The following is a 22569-nucleotide window of genomic DNA, read 5'->3' as shown; positions in this document are numbered from 1 at the left end:
ATCTACTATGTAAAATCCTCAGTGTTCATTTTACTGTACAAGTGTAACCCACGCTGGGCAAGACCTAGCCGGTTGAGTGTCTTAACGGAAGTACTAGAATTTGGCGGAAGTACCGCCCAAGGAAATGACGTTGGCGCTTTACAAGTCTGTTTATATTCTCTGTGAATGAAACGAGTGTTGTGATTGGTCGAAAAAGATAGTTTCCGGGGGAAATACGTCCGACGGAAGTCCCCCGACACTCTCTGCTTAGGTCGTGACCAGGCTTTTCTCTTCGCAGATGAGTAAAGGCTGCATGGGAGTGAGGCTAAGTAAAACCTGACAATCAATTCTTTAGCAATATGCCGTAACTTATACAATTGGGGTGGTTGTATTTGGTCTCCCTGCTCTTCTATTGAGACATTTGGATCTGGTCAAAAGTTATGTCTCACATAGACACAGGATCTGACACAAATCTTGACCTGATGCTCCAAAATTGGTCCACTTCTTTCTTTCATCTACATCAATTCTAATTTTTTTCTCTTATTATTTAAATAATAGATCTTCAAGCTCACAAGCTTACTCCGCGTTGTGACACATTGTAGATGAGCTATTTTTGCTGAACATTCCCCCCAGAATGGGGATGCAAGTGGTTGGTTTAAACAATCAAGATTATATGTAATTGCATTTCAGAAAATAAGTTGTGCCATTTCTCTGTCACAAACAAACACACACGTGTGCATTTGCATAACAAACCAACCGTGACTTCAGTGTTCTTTGTCATAGAAACCTGCACCCGAGTGTAAGCCAAAGATTCCCTCATCTCATTTCCATATTCCCCTTTTTCATAAGAGATGTGGTTGATCAGGGTTGATGAAGTGTCAGCTAATGACAGTAACCTCCTCTGCCCTAATTATGTAAGACTTGTTGGCATCCCAGGGGAAGACGTGATTAACTTGCCTATTGTTTTATAATCCCTGTGACAAAGCAAAGACTGCACAGCAGTGTTCATCAGTCCAGTATGTTGAGAAAACACACTGTTCTAGAGCAGTGGTTCTCAAAGTGGGCTCGGGGGGGGGGGGGATTCTAGGAGGCCCCCGCAAAACACATATGCAAAAGTTTGAGAACCACTGTTCTAGAAGCAATCACAGCCCACAGATATCTGTGGGCTGTCTCAGTAAAGAGACACACAAACTGTTTGGTTGCTACTACTGTATATATGTCTATGAAATTAATTCAAGGACCCCAACGGAAACAAGTCCGCAAGGACTTTTTTGGCCTGACCTTTCAGACAAAAGTATTATAAATGTAACTGTGTTGTTTTACATTATTTTGCCTAATACAAATTTCAATCAATCAATCAAACGCAGCAAAGCAAGAATTCAAAGAGATGTTGAATCACGCTAAAGCAATCGTTACCAAAACATGAAGCATAATTAACAATAATCTAGCAAACAACGACTGTTAAAGTGTTTATATTATATCTGCAATCAGAATCAGCATTAATGTCACATCACAGGTTGGTGTAAACAGATGGGTGAAATTATTTTCCGTATGAGCGCCATCATTTGCCATTTTCTGGAAAGGGAAGAGGAATGGAGAATAATAAACAGGATAATCACAATGTTTCTAGTAGAACAAAACTAATTTCACCCACTTCGTTACACCTGTAAACCTGTGATGTGACAATAAAGTTGATACTTCTTCTTCTTGATTCTTCTTCACCACATGTCCATATATATATATAACAAAAAAAATTAAGATATTTGAGTCAACTTTAGTATTTTTACAAAATCATATTATCAGAAGCCTACTGTTAAGACTGATGAGCTTAACCACTTCAACCTGGTGTCCCTATTTTGGGCATGCCATTACAGGAGAAGATATTATTATTATTCAAACATTTCAAACAATTGCAAAAAATATTTGAAAAATATAGAATATCCCCCCAAAACAATATTCCAAACAAATAAAACAATCTTAAAAAAAAAAAAAAATTCAAAGATTTTCAAGAATAACAAAAGATATAAAGTGAAAATAGCCAATCGACAAATACTGTTGTTAAAGCACACGTTGTCAATAGCAGCTTGCATGCACATCAATGATATATCCTCTGTGACAAAGGTCTGGATAGCAAATGGTTGTACTGTATGTACTGCAAATCAAGAAGCTCTTAGGAGTAGTTCTAACCTGCCAGGACTTTTCCCACCACAGTCATGTTTGATGCGTCCATTATTAAAAATTGAGGCCTGTGATAAAGCATGACTATGTAACCATGCAGCGGAAGCCCCAACCGCTCTCCGGACATCTTTATTTCATTGAAGTAAATGTCACGGAAGTAGGTCACCTCATGTATATTGGTGAATGCCGGGGCTCTTTGTAGCTGCGATCGGGATCAACAGTATGACTCTCACCAACAACATAAATGTCAAGCGACTTCCACAACTACAGGCGCTGTACCTCTAAACTTTATGAATAATTACTGCTTTGACCTTAATTCTTGCTTGGCTGATGGTTGTTGTTTTTATCTTCTTTTTATTCTCCAAGGGCATTTGGACCTTTACCTTCCTACTGCAATTAATAAACTTCTGACAATATAATAAAGCCACTGGTCCCTGGCCAAGGAGAGGAACATCGAGGAATAGTAACAACAAGAAAAGAACCCCAGTACTTTTATAAAGTATGTCAGAGAAAAGAGCTAGTGGAAGTATTGTGCTCATGTAACACCCGAGATTCGAACAGAGGTCTCACATGTGGGAAAACAAACATCTAAAGCTTGGCCAAGAAAGAATCCCCCCTTAGCGAGATGAGATACATTAAGCTTTAGGGTTTCAGGCTGTGCTACTGTACATTCACTCCCACCCTTTGATAAATTATGTTTAACTCCTAAACCGATCCACTAGCTCACAACACGGCGCAACGCGTTGTGAGCTTGTGGGTATTAAGGGGAGTGTCATGGTGAAAGTTAGTGAAAGTTTAATCCCTGGACCGCACAGAACCATTAAAGCTGTTAGAAATCAAACAGATTAATCAAAGCTTTTTAACTGGCAATCAGACTACGGGCCAAACAAAACAAGCACCTTTATTTATAATGTGCACCTAGAGCACTTAAATAGTGAAATCAGAAGAGGGGCGACAGACTAATTATGTTTCATTTACATCCAAACATGACATCTGTTGTGCTATAAGCATTGTCAGAGTAACGAAACCTGTCTTTTAACCCATTAAGACCTGAGGCCGAATCTACAAATGTCTTTTAAATCCGGTTTTATGTTGCTATGATATCAGTGGTTCTCAAACTCTTTCATGTCAAGGACCCCCAAAATTATGTATTATGTATTTGGCCGGGTACCCTCATCTCAAAATATTTAGTTCCAGGGACTCCCAGAAGCAAAGATTTGAGTTACAAATGTTCGGCTGTGGGCAAGTATACCTTGTTAGTATGTTATACCCATGTTAGTTAATGACAATAATTGTCCGTGTACATGTGGATCTTGCTATACTGTTCAACGACATAGGCTACTTTGTAGTGTCAAGACCACTCACAGACCCGACTTCAGGGGCGGCAGTAGCTCAGGATGTAGAGCGACTGCTTGGGAATCGGAAGGTTCCCAGTACAACCTGCCCACTCATGTGTTAGTGTCGAAGTGTCCTTGAGCAAGACACTGAAGCCCTTCTGCTCCAGATGAGCAGGTACTGTATGGTGCCTTGCATGGTTTCCTCTATCCATCGGTGAGTTTAACGTACATTGTAAAGCACTTTGGATAAAAGCATTTTAAATGGTAAATGGTGCAACAGTAAATGCACCATTTCCTGAAGCCAGATTTATTCTTAGTTGCACACCAGAAATAGCAGAGCTCACAACACATTGCGCTGCGACACCTGTGCAAGAACTAAGTATAAATCAAGCTTGAAGCACCCTGAATCAGATTCCATCTCTCAAGATTATGGACAATACAGAACGAAGCAGAACAAAGCTGACACCCTCACCTGTTATTTGCCTTGTGAAGAATACAGACAAGAAAATATATCATTTCCTGCGATAGTCATAATCCACAATAGGTATTGTATAACGGCATCGCAATAAAGTGTCCAGGCGAGTAGAGGTCGGACAGAAACCATGATAGATTTGTGGGCAGCCCAAGCAGACATTTATTAGTTTCTTTCAGCTCCAGTATGTCTGTGTTGCCAGGTATATGCTCTTCTAGTAAGATACCTCACCGTTTCTTTTAGTTCTTTTGAAATTCAAATGTATGTCTGCTTTATTTGACAGTGCAGAGGAGAGAGAGCGGAGAGAGGCAGTAGAGGACATCTAAAATCTAGGGCATTTTTCAGAAATTTGGGGTATAGATATAATAGTCATTCATGTGTAAATGTATACTGTTCCTTTTGTGTGAAAGTGAAAGACATCAACCACATGAGCTCTAGCGTCCCTATTCTGGGGTGAACATCTGGAGACATTAACGGATCTACAAGCTCACAACACATCGATCTGTGTCGCATTGTGTGCTTGTAGATCGGCTATTTCTGGCAAAGAGATTTGTGGTAGAGAGAAAAAAGACAGGGACCGAGTATAGACCCATGAGGGACCCCGGTCAAGTATATACGGTTACCGTTTAAGTTAACCTAAGCTAAAATAATGTAATCATAAACCCTCTCTTGATTCAGGGTCATTTTGATGAATGGCGGGAGTGTATTTTGGCTTTTCGCGCCGGTTCGTTTCTGATTCTAGCCTAAAAATCATAAGGTTGTTTGTGCACAGCATATACAGACTGCTGAGTCACCAGGAAAGGCCTTGCCCTGTCAGCTGTCCTTTCAAGTAAGATCTGAATATCAGTTCACTTGGCAGTGAAGCAAGCGAGCTGATGCCTGCCCTGTCGGTTTGCACCAAGCCCAATGTTGCTGTGATCTCTCTGGGTCTGCTGTTGATTGTTCCGTCATGGTATTTGTCCCTGCCAACCCAGCTTAACGGGTTCGCACAGTCGTCTGGCTCAGGGAGATTAGACCTTCTAATTGACACTCATTTGAGATGTGCTACAATAGATGGCAGCTGCATTCTGGCCTGAGGGATACGGATGCAGCTTGCTTGTGATAAAACCATATTGATACTGTATGTAATAGTCTGGGAATATCGATATTCGGTTGCAAGCAAGAGATGTTTCTGTGCAAAATAACACAGGCGCTGTACAAAGTTATGTGTGTGTGGGGGGGGGTAACCTCCCCCCCATGGCCATTAACCATGGCCATTAACCATTTCCCTCTACAACAAAACTCCTGCAAGAAAATAGCAGATCTACATTTTGCAAAATGTTCACCTATTTCCGCCAAATGTTTCCTATTCCCTTTTACGAAATGCCCAGAAAAGGGATGCTAGGGTTCAAGTGGTTAAAAAGTTATTGAGTTAGTAGCTTCTATTCTTCTGTTCATTTCACTCTTAAGAGCTCAAAATGGCCCCTTTTGGGCTGTGAACTTGATCATGATCTAGCGTGTCAGAGTGTGATTTGAGCAAAGATGTACGAGCACATGCTGTGCACTTAATCACCAGTCGGAGCCATTTACCTCAAAGATGATGAGAACGTACACGCCAGCCAGGATGACGCCAGCGATGGCCACCTGAGTCTCCACGTTGACGTAGAACGACTGGTGGGTCATGGAGAGAGGCACCACTGCATTTTCTTGTAAGAACGCCTGAACCGAGATGAGGACGTTCCCACTGTTTGGAAAGGATAGGAAGGACAACGCACACAGAATATGACCTGAATGCTGAATGAAGTTGTCATATGATATAAAGTAGGCCTATATGAATATATAGTACAACACATAATTCTGTGTTTTTATTTTTGATGCAACGCGCATGGTTTGGGTAAAAAAAATGATAATACAAAATACTAATTATATACATTTCTGGTACATTTCCGGTGCCTGCATCATTTTGATGGGACTGTCAGGGGCAGATACTCACAACTATGTGCAGTAGTATATTGTTGTATATATTGTTAAGTTGAGTTGCTAATGTTTAGTTTATTAGGATTGTTTAGAGAAGTTTATGTGGAACGATTGTTGTGAAAAATATACCAGTGAAAGATTATATCAAAAATTACTTTGGTTTTACTTGAAAAAAGTTATACAGAATGACTTTAATGTGTTTCAGGGTACCTGCTTAGCATTTCGAATGTTTTCGTCATCACTATCTGGTCACTTCGTTCACCGTGCAAAGGTATGGTCCAGTTATGAATCACCTGTTCACCAGTTACAATTTAGAAACACTCAATTACCTTTACCATTAACTTTTCATAAGCAGCAATTATGAGCAGCACTCTAGCAAGCAGTCATTATCGTATCACGTGGAGAAGCGTTACCTGCTGAGGCCGCCTCCTCCGTGGCCCCGCCTCCTCTGTCTGCTCCACCTGGATGAGGATGTACTCCTGATTGGTCAGGTCAACCATCCCTCCTGTGAACGGACCTCCCACCTGCAGCTTCAGCAGAGCATTGTCGCGGAAATTGGTCAGGTTCATGGCTGCGGTGCACATACTGTCAAGGAAACACTATGAAGGCAGAATCACATTGAAGGCAACACTTTTTAACTCATAGTTAAAAGGGGCGTAGAATGGAGATCGAGGGCACGATGGCGCAGTCGGTAGCACTGTCGCCTCACAGCTAGAAGGTCCTGGGTTCGATTCCCGCCAGGGGTGTCAGGTGTGGGCGCTGGCGAAAGGGCCTACTCTGTGTGGAATTTGCATGTTCTCCCCGTGTCTCCTAGGGTAGTTAATACCCTCACAAAAACATGTAGTAATCCTGGTCGCTATACCGCCTCCCCCATGACAGCCGGGGCGCCTGATGGAGGAGAAGCTGGTTGGAATAACGTGTTCCTTCCACGCACTACGTCCTACCGGGGTCAGGTGACAAGAAGGTCAGTTGGCTCTCATGCATTGAAGAAAGCATGAGCTCGGCCCTGGGCTCCCTAGGCTGGTGGGGAGAGAGTAGTGCCCAGGATCACTTAGAAAATTGGCACCGGGTGAAAAAGGGTTACAAAATCGTGGGATAAAAAAAAAAAGATGGAGATCGAAGGGGGTCGCATGCTCTGTCCGAACATACACACAACACTGCGAGTGCCCAGACTGGACAGCTCATATCCCCCCGCACAGGGGCAATGACAGGATATAACAACGGGGTAATTGGGGAGATAAGTGTGAGAAGTGTGACAGCGGCCCTCAAGGATGACACGGTTTATAGTTTTGATCGTTAATCAAGTACTGGGAATCTAGTGAGATATAATGTCCCGGAGCACAGAATTACAAGTGTCTGACGACTCTGTCCTGCCACTTTCTTTGAAATATGCTCTTCCAACGCCCCGGGACACTTGAGCCTCAATTAGTGAGCATTCGCTCTGCCAGAAACCTCCTTATGTGTGATGATGGAAAATGTGATTGCGATTGGGATAGTGTCAAGCCGATTAGGTATAATGTTTCTTGTGGTGGACAGTAACGAAGAACATTTATATCAAAATGAAAATGTTGATGAGTATCTCTATAGTTTGATTCAAGTACAGGTGCTGAGTACTTTGTCCACCACTGGTTATATTATACACTAGTACACTAGTTTATAACGGATTATTCATTTAGAACAAGAGATGCATGCATGTCTAATGTATGTCACAAGCAGCCATTTTACAGTTTTTCTACAATAGGTAAGGTCAAGGATACAGAAGCTGTCTGTGGATGAAACTGCCAGCATTCTCCAGGGATTGTCTCGGTCCGGATACATACTGAAGAACAGCTGAAATCATAAATACATTTTCAATGACCACACAAAACTCATAAAAGTTCTGAACAAAATGTCCAACAACCTTTAGCCAGAAAAAGATAGTTGTAATTACACAGCAGTCTCAGGTACAAAGCCACTGTGGATTATAGGTGGTTGTTGTTCATTAATTTCACACAAATTCTAAATTGCTTTTTCCAAGTGTGACTTGAGGTTCATGATTACACTCCAGTGAGATGCTATGTTAACTCTTTGACTGCCAGAGTATTTACACATCTACCCCCCTTCCTTGCCAGAGAATAACATTGCAAAAATAGGTAAACTGTGAATTTTGTCTCCGTTTATTTTTTAACATTGAAGTGAATGGAGCAGAAAATCTTCGTATCGCGTTATCTCCTGCTTCCTTTGTGAAAAAAAAAAATTTTTTTTTTTAATTTTTAATTTTTTCAAAAATCTCGTCAATCTCGTCGACGGCTGGCTGAGCCATGCGGAGAAAAACGAGAAATCTCGTCAATGGCAGTCAAAGAGTTAAGCAAGAACCATAGCCTCATGTTTGTCCTGTACAGACTACTTTGTACTAGAAGTCCAAAGTAGTGTCTGCTACTGTATATCTACCATCTTATTTCTGGAAATAAAAGGGAAAGAAAGAAAGAAAGAACAGGTAAGTAGTTAAAGGTAGGACTAATTTGAGGGGGGGGGGGGGGTGTGGTCAATAACGAGGACTTAACATAAGAGTTTGTCGAGATCATAATCTAACGAGACCTAATCTAGATAGCTATGATATATTTTGAAGGAGTTTATCCCCATCTGTCAACTACAGTATACCCTTTAGCTGTAGCCCAGAACTATAGCATTGCTATCCAGCACTGGGGAAAAGTTGTACTTTTGGTATATTTTCCAATGCCGTATAACAAATTTGAAGGTATATCTGTTGTAAAATTAAGAGTAGTAAAATCATATTCTGCTATGCTATGAAACAACAGCTGTTTAGATCAGGTTTTTGACAGCCTGCACAGAATTTCACATGAAAAAAACACAGAAGTGTGCTTTTCCTTGCATCCTGGACACTGCTGCTAATTAGGAGCGTGCTTCTGAGTGAAATTCAGCACAGACTGTCAAAAAAAAAACAGATTTAACCATTTAAACCCCATATGGTTGAGTGTAGTCCCTCAGGGCTCTACACTAGTGTATTTTCTGTTTTCTGTTATTGTGGGGAAAGCTTTTGCAGAAAATAGCCGATCGACAAGCTCACAGCGCGTCACACTTCAGCGAAAGCTTTCCCCATAGTAACGATGATTGGGTTTACTGTAAGTGGTTAAACAATTGTTTCACAGTGGAATATCATGTTACCATCCCACTTTTACTACAGACATCCGTAGGAATATCAACACCTTCAAATTTGCAATATGATGTCGAAAGAAGTTTTGCCTGGCCCCTCAGTCATTGGAGCTACTGTGAATCGGAAGGTCACAGATGGCGCTAGAAGGAGTTATACTACTGTGAATGTAAAATAAATTAAACAAAACTAAATCTAAAATAGCTTTAATTAGGGTTTCGGTTGGTGTACCAATAAATATGATGACTTCTTTATGTACGATATTGTCTGATTAAAAGGTACTCAAATCCTAGATTTTTTTAGCACATTATATTTTTATCTTAATGTAGAAGGTAGACAATGAATTAAAATGCACTCAATTTATAATTCAAACTAAAACTGCTGGGATTAAAGCAAAAACAAATCTCATCTCAAAATGTTTGTTAGGCCGTCCCAATCTGTGATTTGTGAAACAGCGTGAAAGGAGTTCTCCACACTAGTATTGTTTCCTAAACAATTAGCACCACACAGTATATTGTATAGAATTATGATGTATGCTGTTCTACATACAGCCAACTAGTTGAACTAATTGCAGGTTGAGGCTTTAAACTTTGCTTTTATGAAATATCTAAGACCATTAGGGTTTTATGGAAGATGCTTCTGAACCTGCATTCTATTGCTAACCAATTCTAATACTCTTTAATCTTATGAAAATGACTGAAATCAGTCTGAGAACTGAGAACTTTAATCCATGAGGGTGCTGAATCCTTAAAGTAGTCAATAATAAATAAGGAGACAAGGACAGAATTTATTGTAGCAATGTGTGGCAATACATTGTCAATTTGGAGCGCTGTCCTTGCCTTCTTAATTACCTTAACCAGGTTCCACCACCTCTGGATGGCACTGCAGTAAATCATGGTACTTGTAACAATATAATGCTACCTAATATGGAACACTCATCCACTTACACTGCAGAGAACCACGATGGAAAAGATACAGGCAATTTTGGAGAATTTGAAACAACATCTGGGGGAAAAGTGGAAAAAAGTACAGTTTAATATTTGGCAAATCAGAAAATGTATTGTTATTGGTTCCTGGAAGCAGAATTCAGACATCTTGCACTGTTAGTTTCAAATTTTGTTTACATTTACAAGTTTTACATTTGGTTGCTGTCCGGCAGAAACCAGCAAACTAAATTTTTCCGCTTTTGCATTTTTCTTCCATAAATCAGGGCCATTGAACACCCTTTACGTCTGTGTGTTGATTAAACAATTATTGAACCAATGAAAAGTATTAAAAAGCACTTCTGACAAAACCAGCTAACTCGATTGGAACCTCAAACTTTCTGCTAAACCAGCTAGGTTCACCAGCTAGGTGGAGTTAGCTGGTTTAGCTGACTCCAGGCTTCACCCCCTTTTGACCTCAAACCTCATTGTGAGCTTGGAGGTCCATTTAGCAGTTCTTATCAATGATGAACCAAACATCCTAACTCCACTTTTGTTTTTGTCATTTCCTGAAAAATGAACACTTTGTAGTTAGCTGATTGCTGCCGGACAGCAGAGATTTGCAGCGTAACCACAAAAAACGTAGCATTCCTATACTGGGCATGTCATAATTCTGCGAAAATAAGCAAACATTTGTGGAAAATAGACAATCTAAGGCTAAGAGATTTGGTGTAGAGACAAAAAAGGAGGGGACCAAGAATAGCCCTTTGGGGGACCCCAGTCAATGAAGTACTGTATATGTGATTTAAGTGGTTAAGGCCTGTCTATGTGGTACTGTACATAGTTGGTGATGGTGATGTTTTGGTCACCTGATGCTGCTGTGGAGTCTGAAGTTCAAGCTGAGGGTGTCCAGTGGGTCACTCTTCTCTGAGGACCCAGAGCGGTGCAGTGACAGGCCATTGACCTCGCTCCCCATTCGATACCTCTTCTCCATGTCCAGGGAGCCAGTCTCCCAGGGCTCATCCCCTTCCACAAAGTTCGGGTCATGCAGGGTCATGTAGGTTATGCTGAAAAACAAAATGTCTGTTGTCGGAAAATTGGGCAGCGCCATCATTTCCACTTGCTGTGATTCGATTTTGTGTCTCGATGATGATGATCTGTGTTAACAAGACACGGCCACACAGTCACACTTCAAAGGCCACCAGCTGTGGATTTACGATATAAAATTATGTAATACTGCTATGTCCATAAATAAGTTGTCCCCCAAAAAAGATGAACACCTTGAATCTGAATGTAATTACAGGGGTTCTACAACACTGAGAATTGAATAAGTGTGACTATGATGATACGGATGTCCTGAGACGAGCCATCTCATCATGTCCCCCTAATTCCATTTCGAACGACGTGACCGTGATGAGGAAAAATCCCCTTTCATCTGGGGAAAAAGGTAATTATACAACTACAGGATAATGGATGGCCTATACGGTCACTCTGGAAACAATTTTTTTTTGTATTCAATTAATCGAGCACAATACCTGACCTACCTGTCATCTGGGGGGATTCTCAACAGGGGTGACCTCTCTGTGACGTTGGCCTGGTTACTTTTCCTTCTGAGGATATTAACCATGCTGAAGTTGTTTCTGAAAAGCAATCCAATGAGTCAGAAACCAGTGAGAAAGTGGACACCACCAAAGCTATTAAAAACTGAAAGAATACAGCGAGGTTATAAACCATGAGCCCAGATGAAAATCTTTTCAGCTGCCTGCTCACACAGCTGTCAATCAAAAGGTGGAGGAGTTTGTCAAAGGCCTTATAACCCGCTAGTGGCAGAGAGGTGGGGTAGCAGCTGGTGCTTTGGCACCCGAGGGGATCATTTAAGCGCCCCTTGTCACCCCTGTTGTGCATAGTGTACTGGAAGGCTCCTGCAGGTTTGCACCATCAGGGACAGCACAGCTGAGGCTCAACACGCACAACGCTCTCTCACACACACACACTCTGAGTTGGTCACTCTTCCTCACAAACACAAACCCGTATGCACATACTGTACATACAGTAAATATGTATATTTATGAGCACTCACAGATGAGTCAAATTAAAGCAAAGTACCAAGGCAGCGATGCTAGTGCCTTATTCGAGTATACATGTGGCTGATTGATTGATTTTTAGCGGCGCTAGAAGGTATAGAGCGGATCCTGCTCTATACCTGACTTTGTCCGTGTGCGTACGTCAACGTTCTGATTGGTCAGGTGCGTCAACAAAGTGATTGGTCAAGCTTCACGTGACACATGGCTATAAACACATTATAAACACATATCGATGACAAAATGTATCAAAGGCGCCGCTACCTTCACACAGGGTGTGATTTTTCATACTATATCCTACTATAAAATAAGGACAACTCTGTCCTTTTTTTTCCTCTGTGGGAGAAACAGTTTCTCCTCTAATTGATCACAAATTGCACATGTGCATATGATAAGGGAGTGAGGAAGCACATTCTACACTTTTGGCAAATCTAAGCTGTTTATTAGCATTTCTGTTAACTCTCACTCAATTTAGACTTCTGTGGGTGGAGACGGGGGCGACTCATGGGAGCAGTGCCAGGGTTAGTACCAGTGATAAGAATCGCTAGCGGTGGTGTGAATTTGGCTGGAATCCATCCAAAAATGCTGATGTTATTAATATTTGATGGCAACATGGGACGGCAGTGGCTCAGGGGTAGAGTGACCGGATGGGAACCACAGGGTTCCCAGTACGATCCCGGGCTCCCCCAGACTTGGTGTCAAAGTGTCCTTGAGCAAGACGCTGAACTCCTAATTGCTCCCGATGAGCAGGTTGGTGCCTTGCATGGTTTCCTCCGCCATCGGAGTTTGAATGTGTGTGTGAGAATGGGTGAATGTAATGCACAATCTATGTAAAGCACTTTGGATAAAAGCGCTATATAAATGCACCATTTAACATTTTGTCACCTTGCTAAACTAATGGCCTATGTCATTTTTTTTAAATGTTTTTCAGGAAAAATAAAAAACTGATCCAATACAAAACTATATGATATTTCTTAATCATTTCACCCAAAATGTTTATAACAAAGTATGACTATTTAAATAGAAATAACACTGTCAGTTATGTAACATAAGATATTTAAATAGGTTTAAATAGGATTAAATCTGACTTAGGCCAAAACATATTTTTTTAAATGGCCTAAAGTCACAAAACCGTGAGTTAGGCCAAAAAAAGGCCTATTTTGGCCTAAGTCACACTAGGTAGTTAGGCCATTATACTAAAAGGGGAACAGCATGATCCTTTTCAATTAGGAGATGGGCGATTTTACCAGAGGTGGCCATTGTCATGAGGAGCTGACTTAGGCAAAAATATAATTTTCCTCAAAAAATGACTTAGTTTAGCAAGGTGACGATTTACAACATAACATATTCCACAGACTTGTACAGTCATCAGCATATAAAAAAGATTTAACATCACACTTTTCCTACTCTACACCAAATTTCCCTCTACACCTTATCCCTACAAGCCGATCCACAAGATCGTCTCTCCAAGATCAGCTTGTAGATCTGCTATTTTTACAGAATGTTCGCCTATATTATGACATGCCAAGGATAGTGATGCTGCTAGGGTTCATGTGGTTAATAAATAAAAGGAAACGGTGTGGTCCTCCAAGTACACTCCCTTGGGGAACCCCGCAATCAATAAACCAAGGTTGGGACATTGTCCCACCAACATCCACGACTTGCACTGTGTCCTTCAAAATAAGGTCTAAGCCACCTGGACCAATAGCTTTCGATTTGGACAATACACGTGGTCAACAGTGTCAAATGTTTTTTCCGCTTATGCTGACTTATAATGCCACCCCCACGCTCCCCAACACCACACACTCCACCTCCACCAACCCATCCACACACATTAAACCAAAAACACTCAGCTGCATTTGCTATTTCATCAAGTCACCTATCGTTACTTATTGTGTCTACAGTAAATAATAGGCTATGTCACGTGAAGAGAGTTATGTAATGGAGAAGTGAGCCGCCACCAAGCTAAAACGATGCTAGATGGAAATCCTTGTGAGATTGCCAATTAAAAGTCTCCCTCTACTAATCTCGTAATCTTCAAGGATTTTAACCCTTGGGCTGTCAAACTGGTGATGAAGGCTTAAACACAGCAAGCGCACTTCCTCAACAGGCCACGTTTTTTCTTTTGTTTTATAATATTTTGTAGCCTATTACTGCAAGTATCCAGGAAAATACAAATACATGTATGTATTGTATGTGCATACAGTACTGTACATATTTTTCATTTGAATTAACCACTTGCATCTCTATTCTGGGGGTAACATTCTGTGAAAATAGCTGATCTAAGCTCACAATGTGACGTGTTGTGATCTTGTAGATCAGCTATTTTCAGCAAAGAACATCTTGAACATCCTGAACATCCTTTGCCAGAGGTGGAACAACTACCTGGACTTGGGCGAGGAAGTCTGTGTCATAGCCCTGGACATACAGGGAGCATTCGATAAAGTGTGGCATCACAGTCTGATGGCTAAACTCTACTCGAGAGGAGTGTCTGGAAAGCTGTTCCCATGGCTCTGAAGCTACCTAATCAAACAGATCCATATGAGTTGTCCTGTCAGGCCAGGCCTCAGAACCCTGTTCCATCAATGCCTCAGTACCACAAGGCTCAATCCTCGGTCCCCTCCTATTCTCCATCTTCATCGATGACCTGGTTGAAGTGTGTGTGAACGTACTGTACATGTACGCAGATGACTCAACCCTCTATGCACGCATAAGATCTCCAGCAGATAGTGGAGGCTAGCCTGAACCGGGATATACAACAAATATCCATCTGGGGAGACCACCTTTGAACCATCAAAGTGCAAGTTCATGGAGAAGGAAGAGGATTCCATCCCAGCTACACCTGCACTTCGATGGGCACTGGCTGACTACCACAAATGAGCTTGACATCCTGGGTGTCACAATAGACCACAAGCTGTCTTGGTTGAAACACCTGACCAAAATGTCCATCCAGGCCGGTCAGAAACTGGCAGCACTGAGGAGAGTGGCCAGTAAACCCACCTCAGAGAGCCGAGCAACTGTCCACAAGCTACAGCTCCGCAGTGTCATGGAGTATGCCTCGCTCAGCTGGATGAGTCCACCTATACATCTTGGTTTACTTGACAATATCCAGAGGAAGGCCCTCAAAATAATTGGAGTTGACCAGGACACTGCCAGTATAAAATTCTCCATCCCTAGCCTCAGCCACAGGAGACAGGTTGCTGCCGCTACAGTCCTGTACAAAATGCACACCCCCCACCTGTCCATGGACCTCCAGAATATGCTCCCTCCACCATACGTCAGACGGCGAACCACCCGCCTATGCACAGCTTTCTCCACATTGCTGTCTGGGTGTGGAACAGCCTACCAGAGCATGTAGTTGATTCCATCACAGACAATGGTCTTCAAGCCTTTAAACAAAGAGTTCATAGACATCTCCTGACCACCACTCACACTGACAGTTGAGCTGCAGTGAACCGTATGATTGGCCAATGGATACATTATCTGACTTGGCTATTGTTCACAATTGCAACTAATACATTTGTTGTAGAGGGGAAAAAGGAACAGGCCAAGTATAGTTTTCAAACGTACAGAGGGTTTAAGTGGTTAAACTTGTTTTCTATCATGGCTGGTTGGATTCAGTTCACTACATCATAGAGCTGGATAGTGTGTGGGGTAGATTTAGATTACACTAGTGGTATCTGCTGAATTAATCCTCTCGATGCTGTTATACAACTATAAAGAGATTTACTTCAAAGTCTACAAATGTTTCCGCGCTGTTGCTACCCTTGTCACGGTGACTGCTGCAACCCCAGATGTGACAGAAACAAAGGCTACATTCACACTGCAAAGTGGCTCAAATCCGATTGACCCACATGTGTGATTCAGATTTTTTTTACAGTATCAACGTCAAAAAAGATTTGGACCAATTCCATGTGGTCCTATATTCGAAGCATGTTTGACTTTTGGCGTGACTTCAATTTGAACCGCCACGTCGGAGTATATGCCATTTTATTTGTCACTCCATGTTGTCAACCTCATAACTCTCAAGTGTGTTTTGCCGCTGTTGGTAAATGGAGCTGCATGGGGGTACTCGTTACTCAGGCGATCTGGACAGTGTTGTTACTGGACATGACCAACGAGAGACAGGGAGATATTAACTTAAAAAGTGAGGTGGTGCTGATAGCTGGGTGGTTAAGGTGGGCACCACATAGGCTCTGATGCCTGACACACAAGTCCCAAATTCAATTCCCGAGCCCGGCGGACCCTTGCTGCATGTCACTCCCTGACTCGCTCTCTCCTGTTTCCTGTCTCTCTACACTGTTAAACTAAATTATCAATAAAGGAAAGAATAAACTATTACTATACAACTACTTATATTGTTATAGTTACTGATCATGTGTACAAGCAACTCATCACACTGGGCCACGTAAACTGGCAAACAGAAGAATACCAGATCTAAGCAATTAATCACATGAACCCCAGCATCCCTATTCTGGGCATGTCATAATAGGCATACATTGGGTGAAAGAGCCGTGGGGGACGTCCAGTCAACAAAGTATATAGGGTTTAAGATGCAGTGTGAAAGCGACATTGATGACAAAAGCAAAGTGTAACACACACGCACACACACACACACACACACACACACACACACACACACACACACACACACACACACACACACACACACACACACACACACACACACACACACACACACACACACACACACACACACACACACACACACACACACACACACACACCCCTTTGCTTTTGAATGTACCACAGAAAAAGATGACATGAAATATGAAAATCATTTCTAAACTGGAATACACACAGGACAACATACATCAATTACTAATGTCATGTCTGTGACTTGACAAACACTCTACGAATGACGAGCCATCTCATCCTCAAAAAACAAAAGTTGCTTTAAGTCAGAATGTAACATAATTCAAAAGCATTGGATTGTTGCATACCCGTCTTCCTGTCGAACAGGGACAAAGCCCTCTGGGTGAATGACGCGTTGTCCGGACGGCAGAAGCGCAGACTGTTGCAGCTTTTGGGCCTCCCGTCTCTCTGTGAGGCCCTGCAGCAGGTGAAACTCCCCGATGTTCCCTGCTACCGCCTCTGGCGACCTCAGGCCGTTTCTGCCCTGGTGACCCTGCAGGGCAGATGCTTGGGACATCTCATCCAGGTTGCTGGTGTTCTCTAAATACATGGTTGGACAGCCTGAAGGCGTATGAGGAGCTGATGATCTGTTAAGCAACGTGAAAAACAACAAAAGCGTTTTAGTTTCTCTGCATAGGATTCAGCGGTGGCATTTTGACTTGAGGCCTGAATAGGTGATTTCAAAACTCAGTTGCTACGTGTAGCTTCTAATTTGGTTGCCTTAATGTTAGAGGAGCGTGATTGTGGCTTGTAGGTAAAACATTATTTTGACCAATCTGTATGGTAGAGTATGTTAATACGATATAACTACAACTGCCGTTGTTGTGTCAGAATAAGAATCATCTTTATTGTCACATCACAGGTTTACAGATGTAAAACAGCAGGTTTTGAAATGTGTTTTTGTGCAAGCTCCATCGTATTTGGTCCCCCTGCTATTCTATTGAGACATTTAGATCCTGGGGTTGGGACCGCTACTATGGTTGACCCTGCTTTCCGTTATAACTCAACAGTAGACATTTTGGTGCTTGCACGGGGCACCGCGTGAGACATAAAAGTTCAGGTTGCAGCTTAAAAAAAGAATATGATAAGATCTGCCTGGGAAAGTGACATTCTCCTTCTATACCCACAGTCTAAGTGCCCTTGAGCAAGGCACTTAACACCACACATTGCGTCAGTGGGGCTGTTCAGATGGATTATTTGTAATTTTTCTCTAAATATACCACAGGCAAATTCTCTCGATCTTCAAAGCACTGCTTCCTCAACAGTTTCCTCTCTGTGTAATATTCTTCATCCTACTTCACACGTTACAGGTGCCAGAGGCTTAAGTTAACAGAGAAAACCCTTAGCATCTGACCGCACCCCCCTCTAGCTGAACCACTAGCCATGAGCCGTTCCTCGAATTGGATATGATTCCCTTTTGTTTATGCTGGGAGTTCAGCGTGCTCGTGTGATCAGCTGAGGCCGGCACGTTGTCAGCTGTTCATAAAGCGTCGCATGAGGTCAGCCCAGGTATGCAGAAGAACATGTGAGCTGCCGTCACCACTAAAGTTCTGCGGCGGTGGTGGTGCTACGACTGCTTTTTTCCTAGTATGACTGAATGCTCATTGGCCAACTGTATGAGACTGTGGTTTTGGGAATCTCCCAGGTGTGAATATGTGAATCTGAAAAATAGCATTGTCCTCAGCGAACCTCAAACAAGGTAAAAAATTATAATAACAATAATTTGGCAAGATGGTTTATTTGTAATTTTTCTCTAAATATACTAGTCATCTTCTCTAGACCTTCAAAACACTGCTCTATGTGTAGTATTCTCTGTCTTCCTTCACAGGTGTGATGAACAGTCTCAGCCACCCGACTGACAGATCGACTGTATGATTGGTTGCATCTTCTCTGACCCTATACTGCAGTGGTTCTCAACCTGGGGGTCGCGACCCCCAGGGGGGTCGCCAAATAATTTGGGGGGGGGGTCGCCAGATTTTTTGGTGAATGTGAAAAAAAAAAAAAATTAACAAAATATTTTTTATGTTATTATTAATTCATGTTTTATCAGTTAATTTACTAAATTCAAGATAAAAATATTTCATTATCAACATTAGGAAAACATTTTTAATGTAATATAATAAATAATTATCAAATAACCTATTATAATTAAATAACCTAACCCTAACAAAAAAGTAACCAAAAAACGGGAAAAAAACAAACCCAATCCGCCCAGAACCGAAAAAAAAATGTGCGCGCGCGGGACCCCCCGCATGCCCTCGCGGGAAATAATATCATCATTTAGGGTCGCGGCCTGAAAAGGTTGAGAACCCCTGCTATACTGTATCTGTGGGGAGTCTGTGAGACAAAACGGGCCTGTGTGTCACCACCTTCCTACAGTAAAGTCTGTGGTCTTTGCCAGAGGCCAAAGCTAACAGAGAGCTCTGCTGTGTGGAGCAAACCCTCAGCATCCGACCCCACCCCCCACGGCCTCTAGCAGTGACCCAAAAGCAACACAAATGAATGATCCGAAACAGTTAGTCTGCTGCTGCTCTGACACACTCGCCATGAGACTCGAATTGGATACAATTCCCTTTAGTTTTTGCTGAGCCGTTCCTCGAATTGGATGCGATTCCCTTTAGTTTTTGCTGGGAGTTGAGCGTGCTCGTGTGATCAGCTGAGCCGCCACGAGGCCAGGTAGGTATGCAGAAGAACATGTGAGCTGCCGTCAGCCCGTCGCCACTAAAGTTCCGCAGTGGTGGTGGTGCTATGACGGCTTATTTCCTAATAGCACTGACTGCAGCAGGCTACAGTATGTGAGATTAGTGTTCCCATTGCATGTGCTCCAGGGGGCTCGTCCACACGTGAAAACTTCCCTCTGCCGTATAAGTCCTCGCGCGCCAGGTCGAGCCAGAAAGCTCACATGACAACTGACAGTCTTGTCTGAATCAGAGAGCATTGGGATGACAGTCATCCTCCAGCAAGGTGCTTTCTAGGAACGCTAACGTAGGACTGTATTCAAGACCCGTCTTTGTTGGGATAATATACTGTAAATGTCAATGATATGTGTCTCCAGCAACCATGTGATGACTCTTGGTTCTCTCAATGGAAAATGTATCCACACGAGAAATTAATTTCTGTGATAGAGACGTCCCTTGTTTCAAACCACACACAGTGAGAGCTGCCTGGGGTTGCTTTATGTCTTTGTGCCATACTGTATATCTCCCATATTATCCATGTCGAATGCCACCGATGAGCATCTTCAGAGAAAATAATGATTTGCTTTATGGGAGGCAACTGGCCTGCGGTTGTGTGTTTTGGAGAAGACAAACAAGCCGATGGTCAACATGTCAACACATATTATTTAAAAAAAAAGAAAAAGGCAAAACGTGCCGGCTCCTTATTACTGCATGGAGATTAAGTTCCCACATTGTTCCTTTTCTGAGAAGGATTTATCATGCACAGAGATCACTGACTGCACTTGAAAAGGATTAAAGGGATTACTTAATTGAGGGAGTCGGTTCCCCCCCCCCTCCGTTTTTTAACTCTGAACAAAATAAAATCCAATATCCTTATGTGCTGAGGACCTGATGGTCAAATCCCAAATCTTTCATCTCTGCATTTAAATACACATAAAATTGGCCAATTGGACAAAAAACATTAAACCTGAATGCCTAATTTTTTCATCTGTTCTGGGCATATATAGCTGTGACATCAAATTTTAAATCACACAATGTTTCACTGAGAAAAGAAAAATCACTAAAACTATAGATTCACAAATCTCTATAAATGTACAGTAGCACTTGTCAAACACGCTGTTATATTTGATTGAAACTTTGGCACCTAGTCCAAAATAAATGTAATCTGTGTGCCACTTAAACTACAGGTTTCTTTTTTTCCCTTTAAAGGGATTTTTACACATAGTTGGAGTAGTACTGTAGAGTATTAGCATACTGTACAGTAATTCTCAATCTCCTTAAAACAAAGCACAATGGTATAAATCTCCTCCACACACATTCAGGGACACTAATAGTATTGTTTCGATTTACTCTGCATCTTTCTTGACAAAACAAAAAACCTGCCAATGTGATGCTTAACTGAAAAAAATATAATTTAGAGAGATGGAGAGAGAGAGCATCACAAGAAAAGACAACTTACCTAGAAAATGTTTTGATAAGAACAGTTGTTTTGGATGATAGTAAAGATGATGATGATGATGATGACGACGGTGATTGTAGGGGGAGAAGATGACAATGAGGAAGATGCAACAATAAAATCACAACAGAGGCTCTGGGCTGACAATCCTGTCAAAACACAGTGATCACTGAACAGTATCAATAACGGCGGTGGAAGTCAGGAGAGTGGCTTTCACTGCTTCTCAGAAAGTAAGCCAGGTCAGTGTGATGACATGTTTCCAAAGACAAGAGACTGAGGAGGTAGTCCTGGTCTCTGTAGGGAAGCAGGGAGCAGAGTGAGTGTGGACTAGAATGGAATGGCAGAGTGCCAGCCCTCTTGTACTAGAGCTTGGTTTCCATTCCACTCCCCCTGTTACAACCTTCCCACTTCTGCTCCTAATCGCCATAAGCCACCTTTGGCTGACATCCCTGTACTCTACTGCCAATACTGAGTAAGAGAAAAACCCTTGTTCGGACAAAATTAGCAAGACTTTTAGGATTTTCAGGCTGATTTTACTTAGCTTTTAATTAAATCTGACTAAAATACAGATTTTAATCCAATTAACCCCCGCTTACACGTAAAGGGTCATAGTGATTAAACACTTTAACATAACATTTTAGATTTCTTTCCGCCACCCAGATAAAGGAACGAAACCGATATTATCGTCATAGTTTCTCATAGGATAACTTTGTATTTGTGGCTGGACCAGAACAGCGGGGCATGTCCTCTGATGAACCCGAGTCTCTGACTGACTAGCCTCGGGTACCCATGTGTTGCTGACTGACTGACAACAACCTAGCCAACTGCAGAGCAATCGTCCCTCCAGGCTATGGGATCCATTGGTTTGCCGACAAATTAGCTGATCGTAGAGAAATCGTCCCTCCAGGCAGTCTATCCTAATAACTGGGGTTGTATCAGGGCACTACAGTACAACTACTACTACGCCCATGTCTACTAAAAATAGACATGGGCGAACTGGAAACATTATTTACGAGCACAGTGTGCAAGTAAAGATACTACAACCTACATTTTCAACCCAAAGTAAAAAATTATTTAAACTTTTTTGTAATCAGAATCCTCCATTACAACCGCCCCCAGTCCAATGCCTTTTCATAATCACAAGCAATTCCAAAATAATTATTGTCATTGTTCTGGATAGTTGTAATTGCATATAGCCTCTGGACAGCACACACCTGAGAGAGGAAGATAGAGAGAGGTGAAAAGGTCAAACACTGCTGTTACAGGATATCAGAACCGCTTGTGCAGGACAATGTGGGAGAGGGAAGTAATAATAGTTTATGTATTACAAGCAGAAAACACTACATATCGATCAGTGTGTTCAGGTTTCGGTATTGGCCGCATTATTGCGTGGCTGACTATAACTCTCCCACGCTCTCTCCCTCCATAGCTCCCCCTCTCACTCTGTCTCTCCCTACCTCCCCCTCTCCCCCTCTGTCACTGATCAAGCTCTGGTCCGAGCACACAAGCCCATCCGCCTGAGACAACTTGAACTTTAATAGTAGATTCAATTTAATATGAAATGCCTTGATTTTATATTCGGTAGTATATAGTACATTTTGTTATTAACTGCTGTAAATAGTATGGGATTTTTCTTATGCTATTTTAACAGGCTTAAACACTGGAAACACCTGGAAACCAGTGAAGTGACAAAGTTTATTGA

General features: G+C 42.0%; 1 protein-coding gene across 1 annotated transcript in view; it reads right to left on the bottom strand.

Moving 5' to 3' along the window:
* oca2 (oculocutaneous albinism II) overlaps nucleotides 1-20938 on the bottom strand; it is a 79359-nt gene extending 58421 nt beyond the window's left edge. The window contains exons 1-9 of the mRNA XM_084067847.1: nucleotides 20871-20938; nucleotides 17042-17320; nucleotides 11541-11636; nucleotides 10866-11063; nucleotides 10021-10078; nucleotides 7680-7752; nucleotides 6336-6493; nucleotides 6133-6215; nucleotides 5536-5689 (exon numbers count right to left, since the gene is read on the bottom strand). Of these exons, the coding sequence (XP_083923973.1) occupies nucleotides 5536-5689; nucleotides 6133-6215; nucleotides 6336-6493; nucleotides 7680-7752; nucleotides 10021-10078; nucleotides 10866-11063; nucleotides 11541-11636; nucleotides 17042-17283 (1062 nt within the window). The 5' untranslated portion in view covers nucleotides 17284-17320; nucleotides 20871-20938. The remainder of the gene's footprint in view (nucleotides 1-5535; nucleotides 5690-6132; nucleotides 6216-6335; nucleotides 6494-7679; nucleotides 7753-10020; nucleotides 10079-10865; nucleotides 11064-11540; nucleotides 11637-17041; nucleotides 17321-20870) is intronic.
* Nucleotides 20939-22569: the final 1631 nt, after the last annotated feature.

Source organism: Gymnoscopelus microlampas (assembly GCF_963454915.1).
Source record: "Gymnoscopelus microlampas genome assembly, chromosome: 9".
NCBI lineage: Eukaryota > Metazoa > Chordata > Actinopteri > Myctophiformes > Myctophidae > Gymnoscopelus > Gymnoscopelus microlampas.
The sequence above is the reverse complement of the archived record's forward strand: the minus strand, read 5'-3'. Positions and strand labels throughout refer to the sequence as shown.